Source organism: Schistocerca nitens, chromosome 4, assembly GCF_023898315.1.
Source record: "Schistocerca nitens isolate TAMUIC-IGC-003100 chromosome 4, iqSchNite1.1, whole genome shotgun sequence".
In the NCBI taxonomy this organism is placed as follows: Eukaryota; Metazoa; Arthropoda; class Insecta; order Orthoptera; family Acrididae; genus Schistocerca; species Schistocerca nitens.
In genome coordinates, this window is record NC_064617.1 from 710,172,065 (window position 1) to 710,185,378 (window position 13,314).

A 13,314-nucleotide genomic window follows, 5' to 3' on the forward strand; every position below is an offset into this window, starting at 1 on the left:
CATTTAGTGGTTTAAGACTTTGTGTGCTTTGACATGTTTCAGTGAAGTGTTTGATTGCCTTGAGTGTTTATAATTCAGTGACCCAGGTTCCTTTTGATGTTTCAGTACATATCGAAACATTCGTTCTCGGGCATTTTCATACACTATATTCCTATTGTAGGATTCATGAATAAATCCAACAAGAAAAAGTACTTCTGGACATTTAAAGAATCATATTCTGTTGATTTTCCGTGCATACTACAATCAGGAAAGGGAGAAAAATTTGTCTTTTGCATGGTATGTGGGTGCAATATTAATATTGCAAATGGTGGAAGAATGATTTAAGTGATCATGTGAAGTGCAGTAAACACATAAGTTACATTAACTTTGAAGCAAGGTAACAAGAAAATCTTAACACCTTTTTTGCTAAGTCTGGAAACGTTGACAGTGATGTAATTAGGGCAGAGTGTCTGTTTATTTTCTCTTTTGTGGAACACAATGTGTCCTTAAGTCAGGGTGATCTTGCTGATGATTTATTTAAAATGATGTTTCCCACAGCAGAAGTTGCAAAGAAATGTAGCTGTGGTCACATGAAAATGTCATGCTTTGAAAATAAATGGCAAAAAATGCATCATCTGAAGTTGTTAAGTGCCTTCAGAATGGACCATTTTCTTCGGCAACGGATAAAGCAATGGTATGAATGCAACATTGTATCCTGTTGTTGCCACATTTTATGATATTCTGCAGGGAAAAGTAGTAAGCACTATGCTACTCATACCAACGTTAGATGGGGACTCAGCAGGGCAAACGCCATATGTAATGTGATGTTATCACAACTGAATTCTCATAACATACCATTTGAAAACTGTGTGGCTTTCTGCTCCAACATGCTTTTATTATGACAGCACACAAAAATGGGATTTCAATATATCTGAAGCAAGTCCAACCAAGTATTGCCATCAACTGTTGCATTTGCCGCATGATTAATCTAGCAGCTGGGAAAGGTGCTGGAAGATTACCACTTCAAGCGAATGAGATTCTTGTTAATATATTTTGTTTCTGAGAGAAGAGTGTCAGAAGAAAGAAAAGAAAAAAAAAAGCCTTCAGAAATTTCAGAACATGCACAATAAAGAGGCAAAGGAAGTTACGAAGCATGTATGTACTAGGTGGGTACCTTTAGGCAGATGTTTGGATAGTAGACCACTGGACCAGTGGGATCTGTTTCTTTCTTCAAAGAGGAAGTAATATTACGTATCCAAAACATTTCCACAAGCTTGACATCTTTCAGAATACCTAGACTTGAAAAAAATACTCATTCCCTCGCATCTATCTGTAGCAACAGACGAAGGGCTGCGTGGACTGGAAACCAGCCCCACAACACCCTCACTGGTCACTTCTTCTGGGGTAGAACTTACATGGCCACACTTTCCAGACATTAGGCATGCCAATCACACAAGTAGTCTCTTGTTCTGCTCTGACAAGGCAACATCCCCAGCCGTGCTCTCAGCAGCTTGCCCGCACAACAGAATGTGACCTGCATCACCGTCAGCCACATTTTTGCTGGGGTACGTGTGAATTGCAGAACTCTTATCCTGCACTCATCACCGTTGTCTTGTCTCAGTCCATTTAATGAGAGGAGTGCTGCTGCACTTTCTCCAAGCCGCCTTCCTGAGTTGCATCTTCTCAAGGCAGTTATACTGACTACAGACTACAGGAGCACAAAGCATGATGCCAGATGCCCAATTTGTCCCCCTGGTATCAGCAATTGGACTACTGCATGCAATGCATTGCACACCAGGACTACCAGGCCGATTTATCAGTAACCTGTCTCTGGCCATTTTGGCTCTCCTTTGCCGCCAAGCATTCCGTTGAACTGGTTTTTTCCCATGTCACCAAACAATGCCAAGCAAAGGGTGCAAGGCACCCATGGTCCATCTCGATTAAGAGATATTAGCCTGTTTTGAATGTTACTGTAGTCATTAGCTTTTGGATTAATACATTAGAACCAGCCCGCGCAGGTCTTCCAGTGCGCACCTTCATGTACCGCTGTTCTCTTAACTAGCACTCTCTGTAGGCATGTGCACCCCTTAGGTGTATAGAAGGGAACATAATTCGGTCCTTTGATCCAAAGAGTATCAGAAGAAGAGAATTCTTGATTTTGCTACTATAAGTGCCCCTGAAAGACTAGCATATTCTTCCAAATGTGACAAAGCCACCCTAAAAAGTAAGACTTCTGCTACAACACGTGAGAAAAATTGTTTATGTTCTTGTCCTCAAACTTGAACAAGGCCTTTTGCACTTTCCTTCATGTGACTATTCCTGTATTTGACAAATTGAATGTTGCCCTTCCTACCTCTTCCCCACAAGTTCACTTTTTCTTAGAACTTCTAATGGATTTGCTAAAGCAGTTGTTCACGAAGTTTGTTAATTCAAAAATTGTCAAAAGCTCCTCATTGCTTGATGTTGAGTACAACTTGATTCAAAATCAAAGAAGTGATGATAAGTGTAACAATATTATGAAAAGGAAAGTTGCTACTCACCATGTAGCGGAGATGATGAGTTGCAGGTAGGCACAACAAAAAAAAACTTTCACAAATAAGCTTTCGACCAAAAATAGACGGCATGCACACACACACGCAGGCACTTGCGCCCATCTCCCCCCCCCACCCCCCCACCCCCCCCCACCCCACCCCTCCCGCACACACAAACACATGACTGCAATCCCTGGCAGCTGAAGCCACCAGAGACTGCAGTGGTGTATATGTGTGTGTGGATGGCTGGACGCGGGACTGAACCATCGTCGTCCTGAATGCAAGTCCAGTGTGCTAACCATTGCGCCACCTCGCTCAGTACTGTCTTTTTGTTTTGCCTATCTGCAACTAAGTGTCTATGCTATTTGGTGAGCAGCAACTTTCCTTTTCATAATACTGTTACATTTCACCCTGGATTTTCCAGACGTGATGATGAGTTAGTTATTGGCATTCAGACTTCGAACATAGTGAATATCTCCAGGATACAGGTAAATCCCTTTTCTTTTCATCAATGAGAAACTACTTTCGTACTGACTACACATCAACAAGTTTCCACTCAAGGATGATGTATTAAAGCATGCTCAAGTTGCTAGATTAGAAAAAATTGAAGATACACAGTTTTCTTCCATTCATTTTTTCTTGGAAAAGTTTTCTGTCATTTTATCCAAGGTAGGGAATGAAACTACAGATGGGGCGGTGAATGAGCTCCAGAGGCACTTAACAGCTTTTCAGGTAGATGACACTTTGGCTGCAAATCAAGATGCTGAAAGTGATTCCAGTTGGGCACAAATATCAGGAATTCGTGAAGCCGATGGACTTCTGAAATAACCAAATTTCTAGAGTAATGTTTTCTATTCTCACCATACCTCATAGCAATACAGAGTGTGAACATGTTTTCAACCTTGTGAAGAAAAATACAACAGAGTTCAGATCATCCACGTCCAATGAATCTCTGGAGTCTACTTCTGTTTTGAAGACCAGGAGTTCTGGTTCCTGTTATGACAAAATACCTTCTCAAGACTTTTTGCAAGAAGCTTAAAAGACCACAAGTATGACTTTTAGGTCGAACTAGAATGTGATTTGCAGTTTGTATTGTATAAAATACGGTAAGCAAGTTTTACTGTGTAGAGCCTTTTTCATTTATTGTTTATGTGCTTAATTTGCCAAGGACGTCCTGCTACATACGCTTCAAACCAATATTCTTCATGCCTGCTGCTGTTTAATGAGGATCTATTCTTGATTATAACATTCATCTACAAATCATTGGCCTATGATGTAAGTAGATGTGATTTCATTTAAATATCCTGTTGAAAGCTTGAGTTATTGTATTTTGTAGCCCAGAAGTATTATTATTTTTGTAAAGCCAGATTATATGGAAAATAATTAGATTTTTTGTCGCGCGTTTGTTTTACTGATAGCTCTTTTGAAAAGTTGGCAAGTATGCACAAGATAATTCTTAGGCTATTACAGCCATACGTCCTCATACAGGAAGCAGTTCACAATATTTATTTACACTGATCACATTATTGCACTAAAGATGTGCAGAAGTAAGATTTTATGTACAATTAATTTTGTATGATATTACTAATACACTCATGCTAATAAATTAAGGATAATTGCAGAAGGTGGCGCCACACAACGTGGCATTACACAAAACTGGTGCTAATAGCATAGGCACATAGGGAACACGCAGGACACAGATCTGTAAGTCCACAGTGTTGGTGATAAGTTGAGAAAACTGTCCCGAAACACATGTGCTACAAAATGCCACTGTTTCCTGCTCATGTACCCCAACATCAGTATGGGATATGATCACCATGCACACGTACACAGGCCGCACAACGGATTGGCATACTCTGGATCAGGTGGTCGAGCAGCTGCTGGTGTATAGCCTCCCATTCTTGCACCAGTGCCTGTCGGAGCTCCTGAAGTGTCGTAGGGGTTTGAAGATATGCAGCAATACGTTGACCAAGAGCATCCCAGATGTGCTCTATTTGGTTTAGTTCTGGAGAACAGGCAGGCCACTCCATTCCCATGATACCTTCTGTTTCAAGGTACTCCTCCATGATGGCAGCTTGGAGGGGCCATGCGTTATCATCCATCAGGAGAAAGGTGGGACCCACTGCACCCCTGAAAAGGTGGACATACTGGTGCAAAATGACGTCCCAATACACCTGACCTGTTACAGTTCCTCTGTCAAAGCCATGCAGGGGTGTACGTGCAATCACAATCCCACCCCACATCATCAAACCACGACTTCCATACATGTCCCTTTCAAGGACATTAAGGGGTTGGTATCTGGTTCCTGAAAACTCGGCGAGAATCACTGTTCAGGCTATACGTGGGTTCATCCATGAACATAACCTGGGACCACTGTCCCAATGACCATATACTGTGTTCTTGACACCAGGCTTTACAGGCTCTCCTGTGACCAGGGGTCAGTGGAATACACCTTGCAGGTCTCTGGGCGAATAAACCATGTCTGTTCAGTTGTCTGTAGACTGTGTGTCTTGAGACAACTGTTCCAGTGGCTGCGGTAAGGTCCTGAGCAAGGCTACCTGCAGTACTCCGTGGCTGTGTGCGGGCACTGATGGTGAGATATCGGTCTTCTTGTGGTGTTGTACACTGTGGACGTCCTGTACTGTAGTGCCTGGACATGTTTCCTGTCTGCTGGAATCGTTGCCATAATCTTGAGATCACACTTTGTGGCATGCGGAGAGCCCGTGCTACGACCTGCTGTGTTTGACCAGCCTCCAGTCACCCTAGTATTCTACCCCTCATAACATCATCAATATGTGTTTTTTGAGCCATTTTCATCACACAGTCACCATTAGCATGTCTGAAAATGTCTGCACACTTACTGTCTGCACCGTACTCTGACATCACCAACACACCTCTGCGTATGTGGACTGCTGCCAGCGCCACCGTGCAATGACTGCAAGTCAAATGCACTGCATGGTCATACCCCGAGGTGATTTAAACCCACAAACCACCCACCAGAGCATTGTTTCACCATGTATCGGCATTATCCTTAATTTATGAGCATGAGTGTATATAAATAATGGAAAACCCAGAATGGAATAACAATGATATGAAAACGTTATATTAATACTCATTAAGTAGAGGTGGCAATGAGTGACAGGCAAATAAAGCTAGATATAATCCAGCTATCAGAATAAGTCCTTGATCAGACCTAGACACCAAAACTCTCATACATTCACACACATGGCCACTGCCATATCTCAGCACTAACCCCAGCTGCAACTAGTGGGCTGCCAGATGCAACATTGGTTGGCTGTACTGGAGGAGCCAAAAAGAGGGGAGGGGAGGGGAGGCCAAGAGGCATACAGGAATGGAGGACATGTTACAGGGAGAGTTCCCACCAGCACAGTTCCACCACCAGCACAGTTCCGAAAAGCAGGTGTTCGAGAAAAGAATCCGGATGACAGATTGAAGCGAAGTGAAGCATGCTGTGTTGGGTGGCATGCTCAGCAAGAGGGTGGTCCAGCTGTCTCTGGAGTACAGTTTGCATGCAAACAGACAGCTTGTTATTTGTCAATCCATGTACACTGAAGTGCCAAAGAAACTGGTATAGGTATGCATTTTCAAATACAGAGATATGTAAACAGGCAGAATATAGCACTGCGGTCAGCAAAGCCTATATAAAACAATATGTGTATGGTGAAGTTGTTAGATCAGTTATTGCTGCTACAATGCCAGGTTATCAAGATGAAGTGGGGATTTTCCCATACAACCATTTCACGAGTGTACCGTGAATATCAGAAATTTGGTAAACCATCAAATCTCTGATACCACTGTGGCCAGAAAAAGATCCTACAAGAATGGGACCGATGATGACTGAAGAGAATCATTCACCATGACAGAAGTGCAAACCTTCTGCAAACTGCTGCAGATTTCAGTGCTGTGCCATCAACAAGTATTAGCATCCAAACCATTCAATGAAACATCATCAATATAGGCTTTTGGAGCTGAAGGGCCACTCATGTTCCCTTGATGACTACATGATACAAAACTTTACGTCTCACCTGGGCCTGTCAACACTGACATTGGACTGTTGATGTCTGGAAACATGTTGCCTGGTCAGACGAGTCTCATTTCAAATTATATATTATTTGTAGCTGAGTCTTGAGCACAGTGGGAGGACAGGGAGTGTGAGGATAAAACACAGGAAATCGGTTTGTAGGCTGTTGTGCTCCCAGAGAAAGGATTTCTGCACTTGTTTGGCAGAAAGATCAACCTAGTCTTGGACATCAAAGATACTAACCACTACCTTCACTGATTCTCCACTATCTTTACTTCCTGGATCCCTACTCATCACTGTTGATGCCAACTCTTTATGCACAAACATCCTCATTTCCATGCCCATGCTGCTATCAGACACTACCTCTCCCAATGTCCTTCAGACTCAAAACCCACTACATCATTCCTCATACACCTCACCTACTATATCCTGACACACAATTACTTCTTTGAAGATGAGGCATACAAACAAATCTGCAACATAGCACCCTCAAATGCCAACCTGTTTACGGGCCATCTATAAGGAAACCTTCCTAGCCTCCCAAAACTGCAAACCTATAGTCTGGTTCAGATTCATTGACACTTTCATCATCTCCACACAGGGCCAAGATACCCTATCATCATTCCTTCACAACCTCAACACCTTCTCTCCCATCTCGCTTCACCCTGTCGTCCTCAGTCCAGCGTGCCACCTTCCTGCATGCTGATCTCCACCTCGCTGATGGCACCATCTACACCTCGGTCATCATTAAACCCACTAACCACCAACAGTACCTGAATTTTGAAAGCTGTCATCCCTTCCATGCCAAAAAATCTGCAGACAGATTTCCCATGCCATATTTTTACACAACCTAAATCCTTCCACAGCCCCAATAATCAGCTACAAAGGAGCACTCTCATTGTTACCTAATATCACTTTGGACTGGAACAACTGAACCACTTCCTTCGTAAGGGCTTTGATTGTCTTATCATCATGTGCTGAAATTAGTGACATCCTACCTAAGATCTTTCCCACCCCTCCTAAAGTGGTCATCGTCTTCCCACCCAGCCTAGTTCCTCCCTATATTATTCCCACTCCCAACCCCTTGCCACAGGGATCATATCTCTGCGGGAGACCAAGGTGCAAGACCTGCCAAGACAACCCAGCATCTCATACTCATCACAGGCTTATCCCACCCCATCAGAGGCCTACCCATCTGTTAAAGCAGCCATGTCACATAACAACTGTGCTGCAAACATTGCACAGCTTTTTATGATGGTATGACTGCCAACCAGCTGTCCACCAGAACGAATGGCCGCTGCCAAACTGTGCCAAGGACAAAGTGGACCATCTGGTGGCACAACGTACAACTGAGCATAACATGCTCAGTTTCAATGGCTGCTTCATAACTCAGTCCATGTGGGTCCTTCCCTCTGTAGCCAGCTTCTCTGAACTATACAAATGGTAATTATCCTTGCAACTCATCCTTCTGTCCCATAAATGTCCTGGTGTCAATCTCCGGTAATGCACTGTCCCTACACCCTTCACCCCACAGATTCCCCTTCTTCCATCCTATCACTACCTCCCATTTCATATTCACATATCACCTTAAATGAGCACTGCTCCCCATATCAGACACCTGTGAATCATATGCCCACCCCGCCACGCATCTGCCACCCCTTCCTCCCACATTCCTAGTCGGCAAACTGGTTGCTTTCCCACTAGCCACCAACCCCCACTCCCACCCTCACCCCCTCTTTCTTCCTTCTACCTTCCTCTCCATCCACTCATCCCACCTGACACAACCCCAACCTAGTCCACCTGCTAAGCTACAACACTGGCATTGTGCATCCAGCTGGTGTCATGTAGGGGCACAGATGTTTTTGAGCAGTTAACTACCACAGTTGGCAAGTTTACATTAGGAATAAAGTTAGACGCAAATGTTAACAACTGCAATAAAGAATTTCCAAGAAAGTCTGTATTAAAGTCACCAGCAGCCACCATTACATTTTTCTTTATGGTTAAGTAGACCAATAGAACTTCATGGTAATGCATGAACAGATTTCTATTTTCTGCAGATGTTAAGTGTAAACTTACTATTATAAAGGATTTGTTATGAAATTCTACTCCTGTTGCATACTTTTACATAAATGAAATAGATAATAAAAATAAATACGACAATTTCTGATGAATGTGGCAACTCCTCCTTTTTCAATTTCTGCTGTACAGAAGTGAGATGCTAACGTAAATCCTGTAACCCTTAATAAATCTATACTAGTGATTACATTGAACAACGGAAAATCCAGGATGGAATGTAATAATATTATGAAAAGAAAAGTTGCTACTCACCATACAGCGGAGATGCTGAGTCGCAAATAGGCACAACAAAAAGGCTGCCACAAGTAAGCTTTCAGACTGCCACAAATAAGAATGAGATGGTAGAGCACTTGCCCGCGAAAGGCAAAGGTCCCGAGTTGGAGTCTCGGTCCGGCACACAGTTTTAATCTGCCAGGAAGTTTCATGCTACAAATAAGCTTTCTGCCAGCAAGGCCTTTATCAGAAATAGACCCCACACACACACACACACACACACACACACACACACACACACAAATGCAGTTGGCCGGGGTGGCCGAGCAGTTCAGGGTGCGACAGTCTGGAACTGCGTGACTGCTATGGTCGCAGGTTCGAATCCTGCCTCGGGCATGGATGTGTGTGATGTCCTTAGGTTAGTTAGGTTTAAATAGTTCTAAGTTCTAGGGGACTGATGACATCAGAAGTTAAGTCCCATAATGCTCAGAGCCATTTGAACCATTTTACGCAAATGCAACCCGCACACACGTGACTGCAGTCTCTTGCAACTGTGGCTTCAGTTGCCAGAGACTGCATTCGCGCGCACATGTGTGTGTGTGTGTGTGTGTGTGTGTGTGTGTGTGTGTATTGTCTACTAGTGATTACATGGTGTTCAAAGAAGCAAAATGGTCACCTGGGTTTGATGACTAATTCTTCAATACAAATAAGTAGTTAATTACTTGTCCTGCAGCCTCTGAATATTCTGCTACAATATATATATATATAGCTGGCATTTCACACTGACAGAAATGTTATCTGGAGAGAATAATTTGTTTGAATTACGCTGTTTAGTCTCTTTCTCAAACTGAGTGTTCGTTTCTATCCTAACCTCTACCTTCCCTTTCCTTCCCTCGCTGCCCCCCCCCCCCCCCCCACACACACACACACAATAAGCTATGTGTTATTTAGCTCAACCAGTTATCCATTCCTTTTAAGATGAAGGCCATGCCTATTATAATCCCATATACTGATTGAATCAACAGGAATCACACCAATATCTGATCCTGTATCTAACATAAGCAGCTGTTCCAACTCAAGATTAACTCGGCTGAAAGAAGAGTTCAAATGAGGCCACTCATGTGGTGTCAGAAAACACAAATTCAAAACTAATGTGACTCTGTGCCAACACTGTTTACCAGATCTCACACACTCCACATGGTACTAGAAATGCCAGTCAACACTATTGCGCAGTAAAACCAAGATACTTTCTTTGATGAAATTTGTGCAGAGTTAAAACCCCTGTTACCTAATCCAGACCAGCACCAGGAAAAATAAATAAAGTGAGTTGCTATTTCAGTGCTAATTCATCCTGTGACAACTGTCCTACACCTCTAGCATGAGAACTACCTGGAAACAAAACTTTCTTACTACTTACTGGTTTCCCTGTGTACTTACCTCTCAGTTTCTTACTGGAAGTCTGAGTGCCTTGTCTGCACTTACATCTGCTGGAGGTACATCAGTCTTGACCTAAAGAAACAGTTCAGGCTTTTTTTCATGTTTACAACAAAGAACAAAGCTGCCGGAAGAAGTACTAAGCCTGTTCCATCCATTATGTGTTGTCATTTTCACCCCTCTGCACTGTTCCCCTTTCTTAAACAGTTCAGATCTTATGTAGTCTTATTTAGTTCAGCCTGAAGGGTAGCACTTTCCCATGCCTGTTCTGCTAACTTCCTATCTCTACTGCATATTCAGCAGAACCACTGAAGAACCTCATTGGCTTCCTCATTTCACAGACCACTTAGTCATACCAGTGAAAAACTGAATGCAGGTATGATTCTGGTGTATGCTTTATCAATGTGTCAGCAGTCAAATATTTAATGTATTGAAATTTACCAATAGATCCCTAACACCCTTAGAAATGAAGTATTATGGGGTAAGAAAATGTTTATGTATTAATTTTTTCTAATTTTCAGGAAAATCTTCTTGCAGCTTCTTCGCCACATGTGCAGATTGTCGAGAAGATCCAGCTTGTGGATGGTGTGATGATGGTTCAGGTACAGGTCTAGGAGTGTGCCTTCCTGGTGGAAATCTGAGACCAGCACAAGACTTCCCTTGCCCTCCCAGCCTCTGGTACTTCACACAGTGCCCAAGTAAGTAACTCATAGTAGTGATAGATAGCATCTCTACCATTGGGGTGTAGGGTACTGATATAATGTTGACTGTTTACATTCCTAGAATGCTCACGTTGCTTTATTAAAGCCCGAGGATCAAATACAGATTATTGCTTTCTTTGGTGACATTCTTACCAACTAAGACATCCAGGAGCAACTTGCACCCGTGATGAAAACTGATATATGTTAACACTTGTCTCCTTCTCCTGTGCAAGTTTATCATTGGATTTGTTTACTGGTACTGCATGCTGTAATCTGCTACTAGTGCATGTATACATAAATGCAGAGCAATGCTAACAGTCTCTCTTTCCTGTTCTTCCAGTGGTGCCATTCAAGTCAGCATTCTGTGTCTTGTTGCATGGGAATCCATGAGAGTCTTACTTCCATTATTGTTCAGCAGTTCACAAATGAAGCCATATTTATGTTACTTGGACCAGCTTCAATACTTCTTGGTTATTACATGACTGGTGACAAGCTTGGAATGATTTCCCTATGTTTAATCTTTAAGTTCGGTTTTATCATGTTAATTCATTATGGACGCCATGCTACCGGACCTGATTGAACAGCTTACTTTGGCTGTGATCACATTCTTGGCTTCTATTGATGGACAGGGTACCGTCTGTTGAGCTTCAGACAAGGAAGTGTGCCAGAAGGCTTTACTCTTGTGTGTGTGTGGGGGGGGGGAGGGGGGGTGTCATTGGCAGAAGTTCCGCAAATAGCACAATCTTTCAGTTTCTCGGGCAGTGATTGACCAAATTGAAGTGTGGGACAAGGTTGCAGTAGTGTCACAAGATGTGCCCACTAGGATGACAGATAGATTGCATGAGGGAGCAGCAGTGGTGATGGTAAACATGCAGGCCCACTGTTGAGCTGAACAATGCCCAACCAAGCAACTGCAACTGCCCCAGTGCCAGCGTCAGTGTTTTCTATTTCCATCTTGCCCTTTCTGTTTTGTCCAGCACATACGTTCAGCATGCCCTAATCGCTGGCCTACTTGTAATGCTTGCCAGAGGAAAGGCCACATAACCCACCTCCCTGTGTCGTTTGTCGAAGGTTGCTCTGGATAGGATCATAGACTTAAATTGTGTGACTCCAACACTTGTGGCTTCACCCAAGTTGTTTATTGAGTTAAGTGTTTTTCCGGCTACAGGTCGACAAAGGTGCTGCAGTGATGTTATTAAATTCTTAAACCTATATGAGTTGAGGCTCGCCACTGTTGACACCGATCACACGGAAGCTGTTCATTTACAACAAACGGAACATTGCACTGTTGGGACAACGTGTGGCATCTGTCTCTTACAAACCTGTGGTTCGCTCCATAACATTTTTAGTGGTTGCTGATGCCGATGTTGATAACTTGTTCAGGACGGATGCATTTCAGGTATTTGGATTTTTTATCACCGATACAGTTCACCTTCGGTCTGATCAGGTACTGTGTTGGAAACACTGTGTGATGAGTTTTTGGCCTTGTTTGCAGAAGATAAAGAATGTGCTATAAATTTTTCTGCTCATATCTCTTTGAAATCCACAGCTTGGCCTCAATTTTGTTGTTCTGTTCCTGTAGCCCTGAAAGTTCAAGTGAAAGCAGAATTGGACCGATTTCAGTCCCTAGAGGTGGTGCAACCTGTTATGGCTAGTGGATGGTCATCTCTGCTGATTGTGTTTTGGAGACCTTGAGGGAAACTTCGCCTCTATGGCAACTTTAGTACTATTGTCAATGCGCAGTCGGTCATGGATACGTATCCTCTTCCATGCCAGGAGGAACTGTTTGCGAAAATATCAGGTGCCCAATACTTTCCTCAAAGTATATCTGCAGGTTTGTGTGGGTGAAGAGTCTCAGTGAGTCCAGGTTTTGAATGTGGCCCTTCCTTTTGGCGTGGCTAGTGCCTCTGCTATTTTCTGATTTTTAGAGCAATTGACTATGACATTCCTGGGTTGCATTAATTATCTGGGTGACATTGTTGTTATGGGCTCCTCCACAGCTGATCGCATGAAAAATTTGTGCACTTTGTTTTCTGTCTTACAGTCAGTAGGCATATGGTGTAACCTCATGAAATCTCAGTTTTTTTCCCCCTAACCTTCTATTGTTTATTTGGGGTTCGAGGCCTTGCGGGATGGGGTTTTCCCACTACCAGACCACATCTCCACTGTTATGTCTATGCCTTGTCCCTTATCCACAAAGGAGATTCAGCCTATTCTATGGAGGATAGCCTACTACCATAAATTCCTGTTAGGGCAGCCATATTGGGCCACCTGTTGCATGCCGTTTTATGCAAGAATGACCTTTTAGCTGGAGCCTAGATTTCGAATGTACTTTTCA

The 13,314-nt window shown here is 43.1% G+C and overlaps 1 protein-coding gene across 1 annotated transcript in view; it reads left to right on the top strand.

The window, feature by feature from the left end:
* Nucleotides 1-13,314, top strand: part of LOC126252744 (attractin) — a 272,729-nt gene that overhangs the window by 150,552 nt on the left and 108,863 nt on the right. Inside the window, exon 15 of the mRNA XM_049953646.1 lies at nt 10,797-10,973. Coding sequence (XP_049809603.1) covers nt 10,797-10,973 — 177 coding nt within the window. The remainder of the gene's footprint in view (nt 1-10,796; nt 10,974-13,314) is intronic.